Raw genomic sequence first — 27222 nt, 5'->3', positions numbered from 1 at the left:
TTAATAACACTTTTCAAATGCATCCCATTAAAAATATAGCAAATAAAACATATTTCATTTTAAGTTCAACAATCATTAAAACCAGTGCTAAAAGCAATTGCAAACAGGATTACATTATATGTAATTTCTCATTAAGTGCAAATCAAATAGATTCATTAAAATCAATAGTGTTACACATCCTAAAAATCAATGCTCTAATGAAGCAGGCAATTCCTATTACTGTGGAGGTAGTCCTACCTGCCAAACATCTGTACCAAAACCCATTTGAGTCAACATCTAGAGGCAAAGGGATGAGCTTGACCAGATAGACCATGCACAAGCTATTCAATGCAGGGCATTCCATTACCCAGTGTTTGGTTGTTTCTACCATCCCTGTTTTTTTTATAGAATCTACATAAACCAAGGTTTGCTGGAATCTTATGTTCTCATAATCTGCTTGGAATTAAGCAAGTTCCAGCAAAAACGGATAAAAACTACATAGGTCACTTTATCTGGTTATATACTCAAAAACTGAGCCAACACTCCCCTCCTTTTCTAGTCTTCTCTCAAATGTGCCAAGGATGGGTATGAATGGAAATGGTTTATTGTCGCCATCCAATTTTGTCGGTATAGCAATAATTTGACCCTGCCTGTATGTTCTATCAGGTCCTCTGTGGAACAGTTGATCTTTTCTAGTATTGTACTACATAAGTCTTTTAATGCTCTCATTCTGGTACAACACTGTTTAGTGTAAAAAGAATTAAAAACTACAAATAAAGAGTCTTCCACTGGAGAAAAGATCTTATGCAAGAGCAATTGTATTCTCCAGTTTGCTCGCAATTTTAATGAGACTAAGTCCAAATCATTTCGCACAGTTACTTTCCAAATTCTCCCCTCCACAATAGATAGATGATCCAGAAGGGCAAATGGGTGGGTCTCAATACCATAGATTAGCTTTGGAACTATGTTTGCCTCGTAATATCTAATCATTGGTTTAAGTGAAAACCTGCCAAACTTTGTCAATCATTTTCATTTGCAAGATCATTTTTTTGGTTGGGTATTCAGCCAGGCCTGACTATTATTCAGAGAAGGTCTTGCATACACTGGGAAACCAAAATAAATCAGAGAATCTACACAAGGAGCCAACAATTTAGCCATGTACCATTTAAGATTACATGTTTGGCTCTGGGGCTGCCTATTGCCAGACTGGATGGAGCCTTCCCAGGGGCTGCTGCTTGTGGGTACACCCTTGGGGTGGAGCCTACCTAAATGGAGTGAGTAGTCAATATGCATTCTGCGTTGTGGGTGTCTGGTTTTGGTTGTGTGACACAATGGCTGAGCCAGCCCAGACCGAAACTGGAATGAATGCAGCCTGGTGCACTGAAAGGCTGGGGATTAGCCCCCAATCCACATCCTGTGTTGTGGGTGTCTGGTTTCTGGTGAATAGTGTGAATGCCTGTGAGCCTGATCGGGTGCTTCCTGCATGAATGCACTTGTGTGTGATTGTCTGGCTGGGCCTGGCTCAGCCTGAGTGAATGGGGGGTGTTTTGTATGACAGGGGTTTCACACTCACTGCCTTGTCAGAAGCGGAAACAAGAAACCTGAAGCAGAAGCTGAAGTCATCTTAAGCTTGCATCCTGGAACCCAAATGGAGGAAGACATCTGCAGCTGAATCGCTCCATCAAATCCGAAAACGGCCGTGCTGATTCAAGGACTGAACCAGAGAGGACATGGATAGGTGACATTTTCCAAAAGCTACGAGGGGACATTGTGCAACTGCTGCTCTTCACCTGAAGTGTTCTGGATGCCAGTACTGTGTGCCTGCCGTCCTGAGAAGGGAACTTCATGGAACCAGAATAGGAGTGCCTGAACATCTTGAAGCCAAGAAGTTCATCTGTGTCTCCCAGGTTCCAGAGGAGTGTTCATGACTGCTGGAAGCCAAGCTGCTTTAGCCCGGAATATGGGGTACCCTGGCATAGTCCTGCCTGACACCCAGAGCTGCAAATGTTTCAAATCTCTGAAGAATCCTTCAAGGGGCATCCCTGCCACGACATCTGTCCACTTGTCCATGCCGGAGAAGATCCAGGGTCGCTGCCTCCAGTGGGTTTCCCACCACTAAAATCCAAAGAAGATGTCTTGAGGGTCCAGACTTGCTGAGAGTCCATAGTCCATTCCAGTGGTCATGTCCAGGTCGCCAGAAGCCATACTGAGGTTTGTGCTGCGGCTACAGCATCAAGAAACAAAAGTCAGTAAACGGCGAAATCCTATAACCCAACACCTACTTCTGCTTCTGTACCCGCCACCACTGAAAGTCACCCAAGACCGTCGAGGGTCTTAAATTCTTCAGCTAAGCTTTGTCGAGGTTCATAGCAAGTTTCACCTTTGTTTGACATCCATAGTAGGCGTAGAAAACCGGCATCGAGACCACTCTGAAAGACCTGCATTGCTGCCAATCCAGCACTGCTTGGTTCCCTTCTTCTTCTCGACAACGACACCCCAGTGATTCCTTCTTCCAAGTGGTGGTCCATCCTCAAGGGGTCTCATCGTGTAAAGCCAATAATCTCCACCACTTTGCCTGCCAAGGCACCCAAGGTACTGTGACGAGAACAAGCATCTTCCATCCTCAGGATTCATACAGTGGTCCCTGATTCGTCTTGGATCATGTTCTCCTGTGGCTTCCCAGGTACCTTCGGAGTAGGTGGATCTCTAGAAAGAGAAGCAGATCTCTACTCAGCGGTCTGCACCGCTATGCAGGCGAGAATGGGCTTTCCTTAAACCCAAATAAATCTAAGGTAATGGTGTTTAGACAAAGAAAAATAATTGCCTTCCCAAAGTGGTCAATGGGGGGCGAAGTAGTAACAAGGGTGGAGGAATTGGTCTACTTGGGATACAAAATGTATGCCAATCCGGCAATTTGTAAAGTAGAGCTGGGTATTGAAATAAAAATAAAACCCCTTGCAGCACAGATGAAGAAAATTCTATGGAAATGTGGGAGATTTTCAATCATCCCAGTCTTGAAGTTCTATCAGGCAAATGTAATCCCTATTTTGCTACATGGTCTAGAAGCTAGACCCCAGCTATGGAATACCACATGGCAAAGGTGGGAAGGGCTATTGTGGAAACATGCATTTGGGCTTCCAATGAGCCTTGTGATTAACAATCTCAGATTTGATCTGGGTCCCAGATCCCTAAAATGCCAGGTCGGATGGAAATTGATATCACTACAACATCGAATTATTCCAGCTCAGGATAACTCATTTTATACAGATATGAGGAAGCACCTGGAGGGGGGTAGATCAAAATCCCTTGGAAAGCTAAATCCATTGGTGAAAGAGTTACTCTTAGGTGCGGACATAGAGCACAAATTGCTGCAAGCAAATCCAACAAATGCAAAAAGAAAATGGGAGGAAATGGATTGGATCCATACCATTGGAAAAGTAAGATTGGGGTCCAATCCAACCCCCCAGCAAACAATAGATCGAAAACTGGGTTTCTTGAGCAGATATTTAATCAAGTTTCCTGACTGGAGAATCAGGAAGAAATTTCAAAGACTGAGGTTGAACATCCTACACACTGGGGAAGTGCTGGCAAGAAGTAGAATGGGGGAAATGCCCATAAACCTATGCCAGATCTGCAGAAACCCAGAAAACCAATTCATTAAACTCTTGATGATTGAGTGTGAAGGAACTAGGTGGGCCAAACAACAGTTTTTAAGCAAATTTCTCTCCGATACAACAGTTTGGGTGCAAGAGCAACCCTGGGAAATATTGATTGATGGGCAGTCTCAGCAGAAGTCAATAGCAGTGATACAAATGCTTGAGAGCTGCAAGATAGGGCTTTAAGCACATTTAAAGAAGGGGCAGTTTGCTTTATGTTAAATGGTAAAATATATGATCTGAAATATGGAAGGTAGGGTTGTTATATATAGTTTCATATATAGTTTTATTATCGTTTGGCCTTTTTCTTAAGTACTTTCACTCACTTCCAATTAACCATTTGCAATAATTTGTAATGATTTTTAATCATTCTGTAATTATTTAATTGTTACTTAGTTCAGTGTGATGACAAATTGTTGTCTCTATAGGTGTACTGTGGTATTATGAATTTGTTGATTGTGAAAGGTTAGTTACAATTAAAAAAAAAGAAAGAGAAGCAGACTATTATGCAAGATATTTGGACTGGGCTGTAATATACAAGATAAAGTACACATAATTTTCTAACAGGTTGCTCCGGTGGGGTATCCTCACACAGTATTGCATAGTTGATCCTAAAGAATGTAGCCTGCCTATGTTTTTTTTATTACCTGCCTACCTACAGTAAAATCTATCAGGTTATCCATTGCTTATATATTTTTATGCTTTTTTAATAACTGTCAGCAGTTGGTGCATTTGACCTGAATCTAAGTATATTGTGGTTTCACATAGAAGTGTACATATTTGCCATTATTAGGATAGTGTTGCCGGAGTACAAAGTGTGTTATTTATTGCTGTATATATTCACCTGAAACTTATTTTATATTAAAGTACTGTGTTATCTGATGAATGTGATGATGTCATCACTCCTTTCCCTGGGATAGCCTCTACTCATGTGGCCAGGGAATGGCAGCCGCTACCTGACCCTGATGGGGTGGGTGGGCATTTAAAGGCGGATCACATGGGAGAGGCGACCCTCGGGATGACATGACATCATCAGGTGAACCACAGTATCCCCCTTTCCCTTTCAGAGGTATTCTCTCAATCGCTCATACCCAATGGCATACTGCCATTATTCCCTTCAGCAACCTGACAATCTTTCTGACCATGTTCCTCAATATCAGAGAGCAAAGAACAAAACAATAACTGGGATGAGTAAGAGACAAGGAGCAATGAGGATTACTCCTAATGTGAACCAAAGTTAACAGTCTAGTGGTTGGAAGACTGCAATTGGCCCGACATGGTTTAGAACCATTCCGGGAAAAGAAGCATAGAGTTATTCTCCTTACCCAGCTGGGGTAAGGTCTGCTGAGGAAAGAACCGGGAGGACTGCGGCTAGCGGCACAGGCGTTTTGCTGTTTCTGACACGCGTCGGAATGACCAATGGAGGCAGATGATCCTGCCAAGTCCTGGGAGCCTAGTCTGCAGACGCACATGGGTCGGATCCCATTCACTGAGATGCTGGGAAGAGGGGAGGCTGCCAAGGGGAGCCGAAGGCATGGTGAATGCCGTTCAGTGAACAAAGCGCTTCATGGACCCGACAGCAAGCCGCAGACCAATACCGGAAACGTGATGGACCCCAAAGCCATTTCTGAGAACAGGTCAGCCCGCTGAGAGGGAAAGTGCAGCCGGAGCTCTTTGGAGAGTTTACCGCATACCGAGGGAGACGCACAGTGAGAACCGGGGAACACCTGAGCAGGTGAATAGAGCTCCAGGGACATTTGATAACAAGATAAGTACACGGAAAAGGGTCTGGGACCCATTGCAACATTAAAAGACACATATGGGAAAAACTGTGTGGCAGATAAAAGACTGAAAGAAAATGAATGTGAAAAGGCCTGGCAAAGGAGAATACCAGGCAGAGTCAAGAGTGGAGAAAGTCAACTATATGAAGAGAGCCTGGCAGGGGAGTCTACGAGGTGTTTTGTGAACAAAAGAATCCCAAGGAAGACCCATGCCCTAAGGATTCTGAACTGTGATGAATAAGTAAAAAGAACCTTGCAGGAGAGTGCAACAGGTTTCTGGCGAGATTGGCACCCACACCCATATTGTATCAAGGAACTATATGAAAGAACCTGGCAGGGGAGTATACCAGGTGTTGGTTTGTGAGTCAGAGTATCCCAAATTAGATTCATGACTTTAGGATTATTGGATTACGTTGACTGTGAGAAGGTCTTGGGGAAGGGAGATACAAAGCTACAAAGAATTTGGTTATTCTTTTGTACTTTTGTTTGCTGGAGAGAACCCTGGGGAAGGGAGTGATTCCCTGGAACTGTGTGCATTATTCATTTAGAACTTTGTCGGATTTATGCCTTTTTGTTGAACATGAAAATGTTTGCACTTTGCAAGTCAGAGATATTACTGTTAGCACCTCAGAGTTACTTTTAGAGTTTGATGGCTAGGTTAGGATTTCGGACACACAACGGCCCTCATTACAAGTTTGCCAGTCTGGAAACAACGGTGCTGGTAAGACTACTGGCACTGTTGTTTCCAAACCGGCAAACTATGAGTCGGCGGGCAGGTGCCGTTCTGCCCCGCCACGATCAGACCTGACGGGTGGAACGGTACCCGCCCGCAGACTTTCACGGAAGCACCGTCGGTGCTTCCGTGGTCCCCATTCCCATGGAATTCTATAGGACTCCACAAGAATGGGGATCAACATTTTATTGGCGCCTGACTTACCAGACCGCCGGGGCTGTAATGCACCAGTGATTCCATAAAGCAGGCAGTGGTAAATCATTACGGGTCTGGTGGCCACCTGCCGGTTTTATCGGCACAGTTTCTGCCAGACCCGTAATGAGGGCCAACATTTTGCTTTTGGACATCTTGACACACGATGTTTAGTTTATGGTTGAGGTATGGAAATACCCCCTAGGATAGTGACAGTGAGCCATTTTCCAACCCTGTTTTCATTTAATAAATGTTTATGGCAAATACCATGAGTCATCTGTGTCTTCATCTCATTCCTGGTTCCTCACAGTTAGAACATGACATAGTGTTTGGACATTCCTTGGGGGGGGGGGCTTGGGGATTCACTGTACCTAAGGACCAGCCAGCATCACCTCATTTGATTCTCAGCATTTAGCTACCATATAGAGCACCATGGCTGGGGTACTCTGTGCCTATACCCCAACTGCACTTTGGCTCTGAAGGTCCAGATGGAAGGTTCCATTCTGATGACGAGGGGAAGGGCATTCCAGGATTTGCAGGCCAATACCAGGAAGCTGGCTCCTCCAGCTCTTTTTAGCACACTTGTCACTGTGAATCTCTGTGTAACTCCCCTACAGCTCACATTGACCGCTCTTGAGATAAGCCTGGCTGCTCAACACGCTACCAACCTGTCTAGTACAGACTTAGACCAAAGGTTGGGTTCCTATTGCCAGGAGGTCAGGGTTGTTGTAGTGCACTCAAAGGGTACTGCATACAATCTTGCCTAACACTGGTCGTGCACTGATGTATAGCTGCTTGAATGTGCACATTTTAGTTCATGCAATATCTCTCTTCTCCCCCCTTCTAGTAAGCATATGCCGACTCCATAGCCTTCAAGGCATGTTAAGCTTTCCCACGTCATGCAGCTATCATCATCTGTATCTGTTTGGTTTCCTTCCCCATAAGTACACGATGTGCACTTTTTCTTTTAAAAATATCTGAGTGGCTTTAGCTTTCTTTCATCACTACTTTATGTAGAGATTTCTGAGGTGGTTGGCATATACATTTCATGGTCTTTTCAGCTTCTATTGATTGATTTTACTTGAAATGAATTGAATTGATATTTTATTTCTATCGCGCTCATACACATGTCGTGAATTACCAAGACTTCAAATTCCCCTGCAAAATACTAAATCCATCTTGAAATAGTATTTTTCCCCTTCTAAACTTTCTGTTCATTCGCTTTGGGGCTATTTTTTATCAATGTTTTTAATTTCTTTATGCAAATGCTTTTTTATGCAGAATAATTACTTTTAATTCTTTAGACAGTTTTGTGTTATTTTTTTGTATGGTTCACAAGATTTATAACAATCTATTTGAACTCTTTGTGAGATTATTCTCCCACCCTTTTAGAAAGGAAGGGCCAGTATTCGTAGCATCTATGGAGCTCCATTTACTAGGACTGACATTTTTCTTATTTTTGTAGAATGTAATGCTAAATCCAGTTAACTGTTGCCATTAAACATGTGTTTAGTCCTTCATGTTTCGGTGTTGGACCTGTTTATGTATTGTTAAATGTTTGAACTGTAAGTTATTGCTGTCAGCTTTACTTAAGTGACATATGAATTTTTTAATTGTAAGCAAGTATTGTGTTTGGAATAAAGTGCTGTTTTGTACTCGTTTTTTGCAGGGCAACTTCTTTCAAAACATAGGTTCCATTACTCTCTTTGCAATATTTGGAACTGTAATATCAGCATTCATTGTCGGTGGAGGAATTTATTTTTTAGGACAGGTGAGGTACAGTTCCATTGAAGATTTTAATTGTAATGCCGTTCCTTTGTTTGGATTATCAAAGTAATACAATGTCATACCTACGCTTTCTGTATTAGCCACTGTTCACAGTTACTAAAAGTAGGGTCATACTTTGCTCAATCAGTTTTCTTTTAATCATATGATATTTTACTTTAAAAAAACTAGAACAGTGTAGAGAGAGAAATCTACTGAATACTAGACAAACACAAATACGCTGTGTGATGAATCCTGTGGAGTCATACCTAATCCCCAGCCTAAGATCTTCTCCCATGTGGCCAGTGGACGGCAGCCACTACCTTATCCTGACCTTCGGGGTGGTATTATGAGGGAGGATTACATGGGAGGAGATGGCTATTGGGAATCAGGAGAAATGCCGTAATCCACCCTTAGAAATGAGGAGGACCCTATAATTCCTAAATTCCTAATGGCATGTCACTATACATATCCCTCCAGTTTCAAAACTCTAAAAACCTTTCATAACAAACATTCTAGGCTGAATACCATTCATATGTACATAACACACATATTGCCTCCTGTCTCTGATGGTTTTGTACTAAATAAAAATCCCAAACAAATTCAACTTAGAAATCCTATTAATCCTATGGACTCCAATTCTCACAACGTCTCAAGTACTGAGACGAGGAAGAGGAAGAAGGAGTTAGTAAGGATTGAAAGAAACCCTAAGCTAAACACGCAGACTAGTTGTTGCAATGTAGATCAGCTGCGTGGGAGATTTAAAGATGGTTTCCACTTTCAATCAGGAGGCGGAGAGAAGAGAAGCAGCTTGGGCGAAGAAGGAAGCAGACCCGCAGGTGAAGGCAGATCCACGGGAACAGATCGTGCTGAAAGAAGCAGGTGCTTTCAAGCTCTCGCTTGTAGGTATTCATTACCGGAGTGCCCGAAGACCCAGGGGAACGTGGCAGGCTCCGGGGAAGAGCCGCAAAGGAACCAGCAGCAGCTGCGTGTCTGTCAAGGACGCGGTCATGCCAAACAGCAGCAACTGTACCGGCAAGTGATTGGGAGGCCGGTGGGAGGGCTGAAAGAGGGCATGGCAAGCGAGAGACTCCTTTCCTGAGTTAAGACTTTGCTGCAGCAACGTGCCACAGGTCGGAAACACCATAAGAAACCGGTGAGCTGGTCCAGTGGTGGTGCGATCTCATGGGGCATAACGACTGGGTCATCAACAATCAAAAGTGCATTTTGAATGCCAACCAAGTTTGTTTGTTTATTTTATTTGTATAGCGCTCCAAACCCAGGGGTAGAAGGGCGCTTAAGAATATGGTTACAGCGTTGAGAAGTATCTTTGTGTTACATACTTCATACATACTTATAATATATACATATATATACAGTTATAAATATACAGTGCACATACAATACACACAATATACAATTTTCAATGTGAATACAGTACCTAAACCAGTTACCGCACGGGGGTGTAAGGTCTGGTGTTAGTGGGGCTATTCTTTGTTTAGACGCCAGCTGATGACCTGCTTCCTGAAGATCTGGAAGGATTCGATAGTTTTGATGTTGAGAGGTAGGGTGTTCCAGAGTTGGGGGGCAAGTACTGTGAAGCTTGCCCCTCCAGCTCTTTTTAGGTGGAACCTGGGCACTGTCAAGCATAGAGTGTTGGAGGATCTGGTGGATCTGGTAGCAGGTTTCATGGTGAATTTATTAGCTAGATATGGTGGTGCTAGATGATTGAGGGACTTGTACGTGAGGCAGATGGTTTTTAAATCAATTTTTTGGCGTATGGATAGCCATTTGCAGGCTTTCCTAGTAGCGGAGATATGCTCTCGTCTAGGAATGTTGAGGGCTGCGCGCCTAGGTACAGGCTGTTGCAGTAATCCAGTTTGGATTGTATGAGGGCCCTGTCAAGGGTGAGGCACCTGTTGGGTGATAGGAATGGTCTGTTGGCCCTAATGAGCTTGCCAGTGTAGGCGGCGGCTGAGGTGGTCATATTGGTGTGTTTGGTGAGGTTGGTGTTGGCATCTAGATAGAAGCCAAGGGTTTTCACACTTTTGGCTATAGGGATGGTGTGGCCATCGATGGTAATGTTGTTATAGCTAGGATTAAGTTTAGTTAGGGTGTTGGGGGAGCCTACGATGAGGAGCTCTGTCTTCTCATCATTCAGGCAGAGACCATGCGAGGCCATCCATGCCTGAATGATGGAGAATATTTTGTTGATCCGGGCGGAGTCTGCTTGGTAATTACCTGTGATGGTGAGGAGTATCTGGGTATCATCTGCGTAATTTGTGTAGGTAACACCCAGACGGTCCAGTTGGTCAAATAGAGGCTTTGTAAATATATTGTACAAAGTGGGGGATACACAGGATCCTTGTGGGAACCCGCATGTGATGGGGATGGGGTCTGCTGCACCTGTTGTGGAGAAGACCCGCATGGTTCTGTTTGCCAGGAAGGATTGTATCCATGTGATGGCAGAGGAGGAGAAGTGGGCTGCGGTGGCAAGGTGATTGCAAAGGATTTCATGGCTGACCAGGTCAAAAGCCGCTGAGAGGTCCAGTAGGAGCGGATTATCTCGCTTTTGTAAAGTGAGGATAGGTTTGTGAGGTTGGATTTGTTTTCCGCGGTGGGGTTAGTCTTCCAAGTGTGTTGTGCCTTGGCTTTCTCTTTTCTGAGTAGTTTTAACTCAGGGCTGTACCACAGGTTCAGATGAGCTTTGGGTTTGACTTTGCGTATTTTCAGGGGGGCAACGGTGTCCATTGCTCTAGCCATGGAATCATTGACGGTGTCGATCAGCAGGTTTAGGTCAGCGTTGGCTGGGAGAGCATTGAGGGTGGGTAGGACCAGTGGTAGTAGGGCTTCAGCAGTAATGTTGCGTTTATTCCTGGTGGGACAGGCTGGTGCTAGGGGGTGTTTATTGGGCAGTACCTGATTGATGTTGACCTCAAGAGGGATCATGTAATGATCGGTCCATGCCAGAGGTTGGGGGTCTTTACAGGTTGTATTGCAATTGTGGGTTGCTACCCAATCAAGGGTTCTGCCTTTTTGGTGGGTGGGGAGTACAATGAGTTGAGTGAGATCATGATCGGTTAGGACATTGGCTAGGGATGCAGCATGTGCATCGTTCGGGTCTTGGTAACCGAAGTTGAAGTCCCTGAGGATCATGATTTGTGTTGATGGTTTGGAATATTCGGTGATGAGGGATGTGATGTCTTCTTCAAAGGTCCCAGGGGGGACTGGGGGTCTATATATGAGGTGGAAGGTGATCGTGGTTGTGGGGGAGGTTTGTAGTTTGGCTGTGAGTATCGCGCAGGATGTGAGTGAGACTGTAGCAGCTAGTCTGAGGTCTAAGGAGGATTTGGAAATGATTGCTACACCTCCAACTCTGGCGTTAGGTCTATCAGCTCTGAGGATAGAGTATTTGTCTGGGATGGCTAGCGATAAATGTGGTCCAGACGCCTCATGAAGCCGGGTTTCTGTTAGGGCTAGAAAGTCGAGGTCGTTGGTAAGGATGATGTCTGCAATTTCTGTGGGGCAGGCAGCCAGGGATCTGACGTTGAGTAGGGCGCCTTTTAGTGGGGGAGGTGTGGGCTTATTTGGCGCATTGTGCTTTATATTGGTTTTGGTGTTAGGTTTGGAGTTGGGTCTAGTAGTTGTGGTGGGGAACCTGGAGCCTAATCTGTCATTGCGGGATGTGAGGTTGGGGGTAAGGGAGGGAGGGGTTAGGCCGGGAGGCCTAGAGCGGGCGGGAGATTTGGTAGTCAGTTTAATTTGGTTGGACATAGCGATGGGAGTGGGGTGGCTGCGTGTAGTGTTGGTAGGTGGGCCTTGGTTGACAATGGAGGTGAGAGGGTGGTGGTGAGTGGGAGGGAAGGGGGATGCGGAGGGTAGGAACTGAGTGGGGCCGGGGTTGGGGTGGTGTCTGGGGCACCCTAGTTTAGCCAGGCCGTCCTGGTGGGCTATGTAGCTATTGCTGCTACAGGGTACGTTGTCCAGCATTATGCAGAAAGGGAACATGATTAGGGCAAGCCAGAAGATCATAGTCTGGTGGTAGCGGTGCGTACTACTGGAGGCTAGTGGCACTAGTGGGGAGCGGGCCAGGCTATGATAGTTAGTGGCTAGTTTGGGCTGGGTAGAATTGGGCAGAGTACACCCTGGGGCGCTATAGTAACTAGGTTGGAGACGCATCTAGATTCGAAATTGCACACTAGGTTAAAAACACAACTAGATTCGAAATTGCACACTAGGTTAAAGACACAACTAGATTTGAAATTGCACATAGGTTAAAATACACCACCAGATTCAACAGCACAGTTGGTCAAAGTGCACCTTGGGCGCTATAGTAACTAGGTTAAAAACACAACTAGATTCGAAATTGCACACTTGGTTAAAGACACAACTAGAAATTGCACACTAGGTTAAAAGCACAGCTAGATTCGAAATTGCACACTAGGTTAAAGACACAACTAGATTTGAAATTGCACATAGGTTAAAATACACCACCAGATTCAACAGCACAGTTGGTCAAAGTGCACCTTGGGCGCTATAGTAACTAGGTTAAAAACACAACTAGATTCGAAATTGCACACTAGGTTAAAGACACAACTAGATTCGAAATTGCACACTAGGTTAAAAACACAACTAGATTCAACAGTACAATTGGTCAGAGTACACATTGGGGCATTTTAGTGACTAACAGTGACAAGCTGACTAGGTTGAAGGAACATCCAGACTTGAAATTGCGAGGCATAGTGGAGCACATTTGAGCAGAGAACATAGCATGATTGGAGTAGTATGGGCCAATCAGTCGTAGGGGTGATAAGCAGTAACAGTGATCAGGAGAACAGTAGACAAGGTGGTAGGGGAGGCGAGTTAAGAATGGAGCATTAGCTTGTTCTATGTTAGGGAGTTACAGGTTATACAGCGTCAGACACATTAGGCTAGGAGTGTGGTGCCTCTGGGAACCACGTCATGCATTGAGCTGGGCATCAAGATGCGAAGGTGGAAATTAGTAAATTAGAAAGCCAGAATTTGCACAAATTCACATACTGGAGATGTCAATAATGGGTAAGTTGGAGCAAGCATTGCCATAAGCAAATGAATATTGGTGAAGAGGTTAGAAGACAATTCATGAACAAGTCTATGTGTGAAATGTCCATATGGGGAAGCTTGGGACAAGTAGTATCTAAAGTCAATGAAGTATAGGCAGTGCATGAGTACAGCTGTGCTATACTGGGAAATAGCGAGAACATTTAAAGAAGCCCTGATAAATGAGAGATATCAGGCAGTGAGGCTTTTGGGGGAAGAATACCTGGCAGGAGAGTACATCAGGGGATCTTTAAAACCCAGAAGACGACTCCTGGCAGGGGAGTACAGCAGGGGATCTAATGCATCTATTGAAGAATTTGTGTCAGGGGACTATACCAGGAAGTCGTCCTTGAAGCTGGTGTGTAAAAGAGACATTTTTGCCATCCTTGAAACAACAGTCATGTAAAAGAGTCACTTTTACTAGCACTGCTAGACGGTTGTATGCTAGAGACATTCTTGCCCTCCTTAAGGAAACACTGTTTGGAGAGAGACAATTTGGCCATCGTTCTTGAAATAGTCCAGGGGAAGGGAACTACCCTCTGCATCCAAGGACATCTCTTTGGAAGGAACCATTTTTGTTGTATTCGTCTATTTGCTTTACATTTGAACACTTTTTGGCTAAACCTAGAGCAGATGCATTTTTCCTTTCCTTTCTTATTTTTTTAATTTCTAGTGTGACGGTCAGATATCTCTTGGACACAAGGACAGTTTTAATAATTTTGACAGCAAGATACAGACTGGTCTTCAGTCTTAGTTTCCTAGGTAGGGAAAATCTCTTTAGGATAGGTACAGAGAGGCCTTTAACTAACCATTTTCTTTTAATAAAGATGTCTGATTTTGAAAACACTACTACTTGGTGTCCGCTTCTCATTTCTGATTTCTCACAGCTTATACCCTTAAAATCAAACTTCTGATGTAAAAACCTATGTGTGGTTTATTCATTAAATTAATTTAGATTCAATTCACCGTTGACCCTAGGTGTACTCGTCTCATCTATGACAGACTCAGTGTACATATAAAACACAGAAGGGAATTGGGCCACACACTCCCATTTTTCTTCCATTTCAGAAAATCAGATATCTACTGCAGTAACAACTATGAAAAGAGAGGTCTACTTAATCAAACCACTGCTGCCTTGCAGAAATGCTTAAATATTTGATATTTTGCCTCTCACTTGCCAATAAAAATAAGCATACAATAACTCTCTCCTTAATGACATTTACTCTCCCCACACATTTGAAACTAGATTAATGTCCAGCCCAACGGGTTGGGCTACTGCCCAACTTGCTCACTTTGCTCAGAGAACAAATTGTTGTTAAATATTTCATCTTCCTGTGTGTCCAGGGGGGGGCACCGGAGCTTCACGCTTTATGGACCTAGAGCCTGGAACAGACTTGCCCTGGAGATTCAGGCTGTAAAATCAGAGTCTTTTTTTCAAAAAGTGGTAAAAAATCATTTATTTAAATGAATGTATGTTCCAGTTAGGGATGTGTTGACTCCATTGGCTCGTACGAGTTGTCTGTTGGTTGAATTCTGGTGCTTTGTTTTTTGTCCCTAGTTGACATGTCATCTTTGGCCAAATGCGATTAAGTGCATCAGGTAAGCCGTCATAAATAAATCAAATCAAATAAAATGATGCCTTTATGGAAAAACCCTCAGGTGGGCACAGTTAATTATAGAGCTGTTTGTCATCTCTAGTATCCTGACACACCTATTCAGCTGAGCGTATGAATCAATCATAGGAACCTATTAAGTGTAATACTATTCAAAACGCAGTCGAGGCATGATTCAGACCTGCATGAGGAACAAAGCCTTTTGGACGATCTTGAGGTGGAGGACAGTGATGTGTGTGGCCATGGTCCTCTTTGATCTGTTGGTATCATTCCTTTCGAAAGGATTGTGTACTCCCGCGTATTCCTCATCTTATGATATTAGTATCCAGCTTCAGCTGCTTCAGAAAACTTTTTTGTTCTCGGCAGAGGGAGCTGTGCATCAACACTGTCGACCCGATGTCTCTCGAGGGCCTCCGTCTTGGTTTCCATCATCGTTGAGTACATATACTACATGCAGCGCCCATTGGCTTTAGTTCATATCTTCAAGAATTACAGCAAGCTTTAGTTTTCTTCAGATAACGGTTTGCGATATTGCCTTGTTTTCGCCTCCTACTTCTCCGAAGACTGGCTTGAAAAAGTACCTAAAATGTTGCACCAAAATGTCTATTACAGACCCGCATAAAATATATATATTTTATTCTTACAATGTTTTATTGGTTTACTACAAGAAACAGATTTCAAACCTTTAACATTTAACTAGTCAATGTCTTGCCGTCTCCCAATCACCTTACAATCACTGTAGTACATTTAACTCCCAGAGAAAGGATGAAAAGATACATTAAAAAGTGACTTCCCATTTCAGTTCACCGCTTCTTACATTTTAAAAAAAAGACATTTAAGAGCTGGGGAACTCAAAGAAGGGACACATGTACAGTAAAGAGAGGTATGGAAATCATCATTTTACCAGATTTTCCCACTGACTTTATTGCTTACTCCATCATCCTCTATTCCCTCCGATTTGTTTAATACAAATTCAACCATCTTCTTTTTTTGCCCAAAAGAACCCATTCCCACCATTCTGTTTTAAACCTCGATGGGCTGGAATTTTCTTTGTCAGATGACCTTTTCCTGAGAGCCTTATCCTCACAGAGGTGTTAGTATATAACACCTATAACACCTCAATGGCCTCTACCAGGTCGTCAGGGCATTTCCAAACTCAAAGCTTAGCCTAAAGTTTTTCTCCAATGACCCAGTCGAAAGCCTGTTCGAGGTTCATAAATGCAAGATAAAGGGTAGCTTTAGATTCCAATGTCTTCTCATTAAGGATGTTAGTAATAAAGAGGTTAAGTGATGTCCCTACCCCCTTGACAATCCCTGTTTGTGTTGGGTCAAGGATTCCACTCTTATCCTCCCAGGCATTTAAGCCCGTCACTAGGACAGTAACAAACAGCTTTCCCACTGAATCTAGCAGTGCAATGGGCCGGTAATTCTTCGGCTCCGCCCTCTCCCCTTTTATGAAAATTGGGACAATATTAGGTTCTCTCCAAGTTGATGGTATTTCCTTTTTCCGCATGATCTGGGCAAATATTACTACAGATAGCTTTCCCCATTCCCCCTTGTTTTTCTTCAGCTCCTGATTTGATAGGCCATCCGGACTCGCCCCCCTGGATGTGCTTAGATTACCTATCATGATCTCGACATGAACCTCATCAAAAGCAAAATTCCAACTTCGGGATGAGGGGACTTCTCCCTTATCCACTACCCAACCCGGATCATAGAATAGGAACGTATAGTGGGTTACCCAGGCCATTTTCGTTATCATACTAATAGAGTTTGCTGTTCGAAATGCTGGAATTTTACTTTTTGACCAACTATAAATGGTCGCAAGGACCAAAAGTTCTAAAAATGCTACCACCAAAGGTTCGAACACCAAAAGTTCAAACCTTTGGTGGTAGCATTGCAGGTAAGCAAAAAATACTGTGTGGTATAGTGAGCGGGGTGTTGCGGGGGACACCACCGCAGCACACCTGCAAAAAAAAAAGAAAAATAACGGGGCTGCAGGGGTGTTGTCATGGGTATCAGGTAGGTAGTTGGGGCGAGCTGAGTGAAGGCTTGGCAGGCTTGGCATAGGCACACAAAGAACCCATAACAAATCCCTACTTTCATTCCTTCCTAGTGTTTGTAGTAACTTCCTGTTGCCAAACAGGAAGTGTATGATAACTCATGAGCTCTCTAGTGTTTGGGTGTGGCTGGCTACATAAGCCACACCCAAGATTCTCCAGTGCTTCGTGTTGCTTACTGTGAGCTGTATCAGCAACACACTTGCCGTGCTCTGGATCAGCCAGCATCTGCTTTCCTGCTCCGGATCATCCTACTTCTGCTTACCTGCTCCGGATCATCCTGCTTCTGCTTACCCTCTCTGGATCATTCAGCTTCAGTTTACCTGGTTCTTACTCCACGCCGCTGCTATCTCCAGTCAAGAGGGGACTTCTACATCGGCACCTGTAAGAACAAAGAAGAACAGCGTTAACACGCGCACATCAGTAACGCTGCGCATACTCACCGAATCTTCCAGCGACGCTGGAATCCAGGTTAGTTGCACGAGCGCACAAACCCCTGTAAGAAAGAAGAGACATTATTCATTGCGCTCGCTCCAATAACGCAGACACTTATTTCACTGTGCTCTCTCTCTACGCGGTGCATACTTACCAAAAGCCTCCGTGCAAACTTACATAACCACCAAGTCTCCAGTAGCGCTGAACCCGGACTCGAGGCGCTAATACCACATAATTTCTCCTGCAAGGGAAAGGGAGAGACATTACCAGGCGCGCTCGAATTGAAGACGCTGCGCAAACCTACAAGCAGCTAGCTTCTACACGCAGCGCTACTCACCCACAAAAAATACCGGCAAACAAAGACAATACGGACAATTTTGGACACTCAACATTCTCAGCGCAACGTTCACTTGTGGGAAGGACTTTCTAGCCAGTGAAGAAACTGGCGCCTTGAACTCTCGGCCTTGCTGTGAAGGCATAAAACAGTGTTTGGCATCTAAACTCAGCCTACAGACATTGGCACCAATCACATGAGTGAATCACACCCCTGCAAATGCAGGGTGGAGTGCACATCCTACTAAAGATCAAGGTAAGCCCATAGGGGGACATCACAGCACACAGTAAAGAGAAGGGAAGGGCCCAGGGGAATCGGGTGAATTCAGGTCTGAGTGTACACCTTGTATTTGACAGGAATTCCTCCGGGTGAAACAAGGGAAGTGAAAACTGAGGGTCAAGGGAGGCTCGTCCATCGCTCCTGCAGAGACACAGGTGAGTGTGACAGAACATGAAGCCATCCTCAATACCTCTGCCCGAGCGATGGAAACATCTGAGGTAGACCAGCTTTCCCTATTGTTGGGTGAACTGCGGGCCGAGGTGCATGCAGCCTGCTCAGAGACAAATGCCTTAAAGCGCGAACTGGTAGTCAACGGGGACAAAACAGACGATTTGGCAAGACAGCTCCTACCGACCCAAGCTGGTCTAGCACCCCTACCAGGTGGAGTTCCACAGGGGCAGCCTACCATTGCACCTGTAGCCACACCCGTTCAGGTATTGCTTCCAGGCAACATCCCTTTAGCATCCCCGGAACGCTTCTCTGGGGATCCCAAGAAATTTGGAGCATTCATCAATCAATGCCGGCTACATTTCATATGCAAACCAGACACCTATCTGAACGCCCAAGCTAAAGTAGCTTGTGTCCTCTCTTATTTAGGAGGGAACGTGGCGGACTGGTCTGTCCCGTTAGTGCTTAGGGATGACCCTTTACTGAGAAATTACCCAGGTTTTCAGCGTGTACTGGAAAAACTATTTGCCCATCGGACTTGAGGTCAGGCCCTGGATGATGAGCTACTCTCTCTGCGACAGGGTGGTCAGGATCTAATCTCATATGTTGCCACATTCAATCGCTTAATAGCTGAATCAGGTTGGCCAGAGGAGAAACGAATAACGTTATTTTTTCGAGGACTGAGAGGAGAATGAAAAGATGTCTTGGTCGCAAGTAGTTAATCCTCCCGAAGATTGCAGTGAATACATCAACCTAACTATGCAACTAGACCACCGGATACAGGATCGCAAGGCCGACAGAACCAGATCAGAGCATAGACCAGTGTATATCCGACCAAAGGAAGCGTCCCATCGACAGGCATCAGAAAAACACTCAGAGCTCATGCAATTGGGTGTTCTCAGAGGACCTCTCACCAAGGCGGAGAGAGAACGGAGGCGTCAGGAAAAACTTTGCTTATATTGCGGCCAATCTGGTCACTTCCTCCGGAACTGCACAATTAAACCCCCACAGAAGACAATGGGGGTACTAGATAACATAGGGGAAGACACAGGTGCGGTAGCGGAAAACTCCAACGCCCGGCAGATGTAGAGGTCTGACTGTCGAGCCAGGAACGGAGCACTCAGATCTCAAATTTCAGTATTCCTGTGGTTTTGGTAGACCCTTCACAGCCCACCCGAATGCATGCCGTCAAGACTTTCATAGACAGTGGGGCTATTGGGAACTACCTGGACATAAACACTGCAAAGACCTTGGGATTAGCATTCCATGTAAGGACACCGCAGAAAGCGCGACAGCTGTGGATGGCACACAACTCCTTTCGGGACCAGTAACACAGTGTACTTCCACCATCACCTTAATCTGCCAAGATGGCCACAGAGAAAGTATTCGATTCAACCTTATTGCTGCACCCCAATTCCAGCTGATTCTTGGGATACCGTGGCTAGAGACGCACAACCGAAAGATAGATTGCAAGCTCGAATCTTACTCTTTGCCACGGAATGCGCCTCTTGTTATGACATCAAAGGGATCAAAGGAAGCCCATTGATAGCTTCACAGGAAAAGATAGCAGGTTTAGGCTTGGTGGGCACTTTACCAGAGGAATACCAGGAGTTCCAGGATGTGTTTGCGAAGGAGCAAGCTAATACACTCCCACCACATCGAGTTTACAACTGCCAGATCGACCTGCAACCAAGTGGACAAGTACCGTGCAGCCGCATTTATTTATTAACCGAGGAAGAAAACACTCATCTACGGACCTACTTGGATCAATACCTGGCCAATGGCTTCATTAGACCATTTAAGTCACCAGCCGCCTCCCCACTTTTCTTCGTACCGAAGAAAGAGGGGGACTTAAGAACGTGTATTGATTACCGGGCCCTAAATCAAGTCACCATAAAAAATAAGTACCTGTTACCTCTGATACCAGTACTCCTAGACCAGGTGAGACAAGCGAAGATTTTCAGCAAGCTAGACTTACACGGCCCATATCACCTGGTACGCATGAAGAAAGGGGATGAGTGGAAGACTGCGTTCCGTACCCGCTATGGCTTGTACAAATACCAGGTCATGCCCTTTGGGCTTTGCAATGACCTGGCTGCGTTCCAGCATTTTATGAATGATGTGTTACGGGAACTCCTCGATGTCTGCGTAGTCGTCTACATCGATGACATTCTGATCTACTCCACCACTCCCCAAGAATGGACACCAGCAGCGGAAGAAGTTTTCCGAGCTCTCAAGGAAAAATTCACCTCCGCCCCAATTCTGCGACACCCACAGCCCGATTTACCATACATCGTGGAAACGGACGCTTCAAGCATTGCCATGGGGGCCGTATTGTCTCAACAAAATCCTGAAACCGGATGCCTTCACCCCATTGCCTTTTGGTCAAGGACATTTTCCCCAGCAGAATTAAACTATGCAATTTCTGAGAAAGAACTCCTAGCAATCAAAAGCACACTGTGTGAATGGCGACATTACTTACTAGGAGCAAAACACACCATCACAATAATAACAGATCATCGGAACTTGCAATAATTACGCTCAGCAAAAGCTCAGTCTTCTAGGCAGCTCCATTGAGCCCTATCCTTAATGGAATATGACTTTGTAATCACCTACCGGCCGGAGTTAAAAACGGGAAAGCAGATGCGTTATCCCGCATTGGCACAGGAGAGGAAGTCTACAATGCCCCTAACCCAGTGGAGATCATACCCAGCCATAAAATTCTCGGCCTCTGCATCGGCCCATCTCTGTTAAATGCTCTGCTGGAAACAATAAAAGAAAATATGTCTGAAGAAGACCTACTGGCTTTGGACACGAAGGGAGATCAGTTCACCAATCAAGACAAACAACCATACTACCAAAACGCCTCTACGTTCCAACTAAGGATCTGCAACAAGCAATCATATCAGACTACCACGACTCCCTGCTAGAAGCCCATCCGGGTATAGCCAAAACCATGAAGAAAATAAGCAAATCTTATTGGTGGCCAACTTGGCGAGAAGATATTGCCACCTACATAGGCAGCTGTGAGGTGTGTGCACAATACAAAACATCCAGGCAAAAACCAGCCGGCCTCCTTCATCCAATCACCATTCCGCCAGCGCCCTGGCACACAGTATCAATGGACTTTGTCACTGATTTATCTCCTAACTCAGGTTATAATACCATCCTCGTTATAGTGGACCTCTCCTCCAAAATGGCCCATTTCATAGCTCTAAAGGGTATTCCCTCAGCTCAGACCCTGGCACAGGTTTTTCTAGACCGAATCATCAAGTTACACGGATTCCCTACCATAATCGTTTCTGACAGTGGCAGTCAATTTGTATCTCGTTTTTGGAAAAAATGTTGTGCCCTGGCAAGAGTAGAAGTCCATCTGTCTTTTAGTCACCACCCTCAAACGGACGGCCAAACTGAGCGCACAAACCAGACCATGGAACAGTATTTGTGCTGTCTGTTACACCAAACAAGCCAAAGCTGGAAAGAAATTCTATGGATGGCAGAGTATGCCTACAACAATTCACCACATTCATCAATCCAAGCAACACCCTTCTTTACTATATATGGTCGAAACCCCAGAACGTCGGTCTGCGATCCGCCAGAAAAGATTGAAATGCCCGCAGTAAAGAATCTACATGCCAGCATCATGAAAGCAGCCAGAGAAGCCAGCAGGAACCTACAACAAGCCAAAGAAACACAGAAAAGAAATGCTGATTGCCATCGACGAAAAGCCCCAGATTATCAAGTGGGACACTCGGTCTGGCTGGCAACTAGACACATTGCTTTAAAGGGTCCCAAGAAATTTCAGCCTAGATACATCGGCCCGTATACAATAGAAAAAGTAATTAATCCAGCAGCCAATAGACTGGCGTTACCTCAACATATGTGTATACATCCCATATTTCATGTGTCACTATTAAAACCAGCACGCCCAGGAACCCGAACTTCCACACCTCCCGCACCCATACAAGTGGGTGAAGAAGCACCAGAATATGAAGTACAGAACATATTAGATTCCAAACAAGTACGAAAGACCCTGTATTATTTGATTGACTGGAAGGGGTACTGACCTCAGGAAAGATTATGTGAACCCAGCACGCACGTGCACGCCCCCCGATTGGTGCGGAAATTGCATCGGGACCATCCTGAGAAAGCAAAGCCCTTATGTACACCATTGGGAGGGGTCTTGAGGGGGAAGACTGTCATGGGTATCAGGCAGATAAGGCAAGCTGGGTGGAGGCTTGGCAGGCTTGGCATAGGCACACAAAGAACCCATAACAAATCCCTCCTTTCATTCCTTCCTAGTTTTTGTAGTAACTTCCTGGTTACCACTTCCTGTTGCCAAACAGGAAGTGTATGACAACTCATGAGCTCTCTAGTGTTTGCGTGTGGCTGGCTATATAAGCCACACCCAAGATTCTTCCAGTGCTTCGTGTTGCTTACTGTGAGCTGTATCGGCAACACACTTGCCGTGCTCTGGATCAGCCAGCATCTGCTTACCTGCTCCGGATCATCCTGTTTCTGCTTACCTGCTCTGGATCATCCTGCTACTGCTTACCTTTCTTACTCCACACCGCAGCTATCTCCAGTCAAGAGGGGACTTCTACACCGGCACCTGTAAGAACAAAGAAGAACAGTGTTAACACGCGCACCTCAGTAACGCTGCGCATACTCGCCGAATCTTCCCGCGACGCTGGAATCCAGGTTAGATGCACGAGCGCACAAACCCCTGTAAGAAATTAGAGACATTATTCATTGCGCTCGCTCTAATAACGCAGACACTTATTTCACTGCGCTCTCTCTCTCCACGCGGTGCATACTTACCAAAAGCCTTGGTGCAAACGTACCTAACCACCAAGTCTCCAGTAGCGCTGAACCTGGACTCGAGGCGCTAATACCACATAATTTCTCCTGCAAGGGAAAGGGAGAGACATTACCAGGCGCGCTCGAATTGAAGGCGCTGTGCAAACCTACCAGCAGCTAGCTTCTACACGCAACACTACTCACCCACAAAAAATACCGGCAAACAAAGACAATGCGGACAATTTTGGACACTCAACATTTTCCGCAACGTTCACTTGTGGGAAGGACTTTCTAGCCAGTGAAGAAACTGGCGCCTTGAACTCTCGGTCTTGCTTTGAAGGCATAACACAGTGTTTGGCATCTGAACTCCGCCTACAGACATTGGCACCCATCACACGCCCCTGCAAATGCAGGATGGAGTGCACATCCTACTAAAGATCAAGGTAAGCCCATAGGGGGACATCACAGCACACAGTAAAGAGAAGGGAAGGGCCCAGGGGAATCGGGTGAATTCAGGTCTGAGTGTATACCTTGTATTTGACAGGTATTCCTCCCGGTGAAATGGGGGAAGTGAAGACTCGGGGTCAAGGGAGGCTTGTCCATCGCTCCTTCGGAGACACAGATGAGTGTGACAGGTGTCCCCCGAACCCACCGCTCACTATACTTCACAGTATAGTGAGCGGCGGTTGCAGGTGAAACCCCTGCAACCCCTGTAGTATGTACGTGTGTTCGCATGAGAAAGGTGAAAACTTTTGGTGGTTTGTACCTTTCTCATGCGAACATTCCGACCGTGGCAAAATCAGCCACGGTCGGATCACTTAGAACCGAAATGCTCCTCAATTATTAATCAACTCCCACAAATTCCAAGAGTTTTTGGCACATACTGCTATAAGCATGTGCTCAGCATCTTTCTGGGCTCTCACCATTTTAGTAGCAGTTTTCAATATTCTTGTCTGGCTTTGAATATTCTTTCCTTCTTTAAGTTTTCCCCATCCCTCCAAATCCATCTGATAGACATTCGCATCTGCCTTCTCACCTTTACCATTTCTAAATCATATGCATGCTTCTGAGTCCATTCCCCCTTTCCTTTATTGGGCCCTTTCGAAGAAAATCCCTTCAGAATTCCCAGATACTCAACTCCATTTGGATTTTCATGAATTAAATCCCTGTATCGATCTGTTATCTGTATCACCTCTTTAGGTTTCAACCTTACACAATTTCTTCTCCATTCCAATTCGACCTCTCCCATTTTCTTCAAGCATTTCCTCGATTTCCACCCAGATATAGAGATTTCCAACAGGTCATGATCACTAGACTTCTGCTGCACTATCTCAAATCTCTTAACCTTCTCTTAAATGTTCTAATACAGAACAATAATCGATGCAGCATTTTAACTCCCCACATTTCCACGTACAGCTCCCTGGATAGCATTGAGCATTTACATGGCCTTCTCTCTCATACGTTGAATCCACTTCCAGGCTCTCATCTAATTCACCATCTTTCAAAGGACTGCCGGCTTACTAAGTAGTTTAATATATACATCTCCAGAAATGATAATTCTTGGGTCGTCCCCTTCTCTCATGACATCATCCATTGCCCTCGTAATTGACTCTATTAGTTTAACTTCTTTGGACATGTTCACTTTCCAATAGATGTTAATAAGGAGAAATTGAATGATTTGATTATCCCCCGATCTTGTCAAGGTCAAGATCTGAACATAGGGGTTTGGGCATTCCATACTCACTGCATTCAAACCCGACTCTGCTTTGATCAGGGTGAGAAGTCCTGAGTAGGGACGTCTGGTTGGTCCTTTGGGGGCAGGGATCAAATAGGCAACATATCCTTCACTAAGGGGCAGCACTCTTAACCAAGTCTCTTGAAGGTAGATTATGTCAAATTTCTCCAAACCAGGGGATTTATCCATAAATAGAGCCTGAAAACCTCTAGTAGTCCATGAGACAATTTTAACAGACTCTAGTCCAGCACCTATTTGAGTCTATTCCTCCTTTGACTTTCCCAGCGCCCCCGTTAGCCAATCCCAGGATCGGTCCTCCGCTTTAGTGTCTTGCAGCCTCTCTGTCTCTACAGATTATTTTTCCTGGTTTGCCACCATGAACTTCAGTGAGATCAAATCCTTTTTTAAGAATGTAGATGGTTTTGAATCCATCATATTCACACACTCCTTTGATTTTCGGTCTCTTGTTTCTCTAAGCCGCTGCCCCTAAGTCTCTCTTTGTTCCATTGTTAGGAACCGTCGCCTCTCTCCAGTTTGCTCTGATTCTTGTCTGGTAGTCAGTTACATCATAGCCCAGAGGGAGAAACCTCTCCTTTGATTAGAGCAATAGATGTGAATTCTAGTGCACTATGACCCAGTCAGTCCTTTTTTCAAGCACGAATTCCACCATTTATTTGTCCACTGACGATAACAGGTGAGCAAGCAGGATACAATTCAGAAATTTTAGGAAATTCCTCCTGTTTAATACTGGCACACTTGATCCTGCCACAATTCGATTCCAAGTAGATCTTGGCACTGGCCTGAGAGCTAACCTTCTTACTTGACCTTTGATTGCTTTTTTCACGTCTCGGGGGTGTCTCTTGAGAATTCACCTTCGAATGGATTGTGTCCTCCCACGTATTCCTCATCTTAGATATATCCTTACCTTCAGCTTGCTGCTTCAGATATTCTTTTTCTTCTCCCCACCAGAGGGCGCTCCTCTCACGGCCGCAGCGTCAATGTTCCTCGGCGGCATCCATCGAACACCGACGTCATCCACTGTATAAGAGCCTTGAGCGCGCCCGTTGGCTTCAGTTCTGTTTTTCCGTTAGTTTTGCTTCGGATCGTTTCAAACGGCGCTTCAATCTTGTGTGAAAAATGCTATGTCGTCTTCTTCGAACCCTTCCACACCGAAGACGGGATTTAAAAAATGCCTGAAATGTGGAAAGAAAATTTCTTTGACTGATCCACACAAGAATTGTCTTTGGTGCCTCGGTCCCGACCACCGAATTGAAGACTGTGGTTCGTACCAGTCGATGACCCATAAGGCCTTAAAAGAATGTAGAGGTAAACTGGCGATGGGGGAGGGTTCATCGAAGTCTACTTCGAAGGAGAAAGACTCGGCCAAGTCTTTGAAAAAGTATCGTAAAAAACAAGGGTCGAGGAGTAGATCGAGAAAGTCTTCTTCGTCATCCAAAAAGACAAAGAAAAGACGGCTTCGATCTCCCTCATCCTCCTCGACGTCTTCGGAGGAGGTGATAGCATGCCCATCAAAGCATGACTCCCCGAGTAAATGGGAAGCCTTTCGAGTTTCCATGCTAAAAACATTTGAGAACGTGGCTCAGACCCCCTCAAAAAAGGCTAAAGAAGACCATGCCCCTACTCACGAAAAACGTGACAGAGGAAGGTCCAAAACAAGAAAAGCTGATTAAAAAGTCATTGAGGGTGTCGTCGAGGGACTCTTCTCGATCACCTCATGAAAAAGACCTTTCGGTGCATAAATCGAAGGTAGAGGGAAGCAAAATGGCATCAAAACATCATACGCCATCGAAGTCGACATCAACGCCATCGAAGACTTTGAAGGCCCTCGAGTCGACAACTCCTTTGAAGGAAGCTACGTCGAGTTCACGATCGATAACTTTGAAAGCTCCTTCGACAGTTTCCGCAACCCCCTTGACGATTACATCGAGGTCATCGAAGGGTCCCTCGACGACGTCGAAGGATGTGATTATGACATCGGCGCCATCGACGTTTACGTCAACGTCAAAGCCTTTAATAAGGAAAAAACCCACATTACCAGAAAAGGTTTTTCAACCTGAGAGTCGGCATGATTTTTTCAGGACCATGTCATCCATCTATGAGGGAGAATCATCAGAAGAGGAAGAAGTCACCTCTGCTGGTGTTAAATTTGGCACAAGATCTGTTCCAGAGGAATTAATTAATCCTCAATCAAAAATTCAAGATCTACAAGAATGTCAACAAACAGCAAGTGGTCTGGACACTTCTCAGAGTACGAATTTGACAAGCCAGACCCATCAGAGCAGTCTGATGCGGGTTACAGAAAACCCATGAATAGAGTTACAGAATTTATGGGGCGGGGTAGAAGTTCACCAGTCTGCCAAGATGATGACATGACTGATATACTATCAGGAACACCTCAACAAGACCCCATTCTCCCTTTTCACATTGCTTTGCAGAGAAGGGTTAGTTCTGCATGGGAACACCCTGAAGCCGTACCGGCAGTAAATAAAAAATTTGTGTCAAAATATAGACCCTGCAATTCTGATCCGGAATACCTAATCAAACACCCAATTCCAGAAAGTCTAGTAGTACAAGCAGCCACTTCCACAAGAAA

General features: G+C 44.9%; 1 protein-coding gene across 1 annotated transcript in view; it reads left to right on the top strand.

Moving 5' to 3' along the window:
- SLC9A8 (solute carrier family 9 member A8) overlaps positions 1-27222 on the top strand; it is a 1353696-nt gene that overhangs the window by 325305 nt on the left and 1001169 nt on the right. The window contains exon 7 of the mRNA XM_069651262.1: positions 8011-8112. Coding sequence (XP_069507363.1) covers positions 8011-8112 — 102 coding nt within the window. The remainder of the gene's footprint in view (positions 1-8010; positions 8113-27222) is intronic.

This window comes from Ambystoma mexicanum, chromosome 3p (genome assembly GCF_040938575.1).
Source record: "Ambystoma mexicanum isolate Mex_15411 chromosome 3p, UKY_AmexF1_1, whole genome shotgun sequence".
Lineage (NCBI taxonomy): Eukaryota > Metazoa > Chordata > Amphibia > Caudata > Ambystomatidae > Ambystoma > Ambystoma mexicanum.
This window is presented reverse-complemented; position numbering and strand designations above follow the sequence as displayed.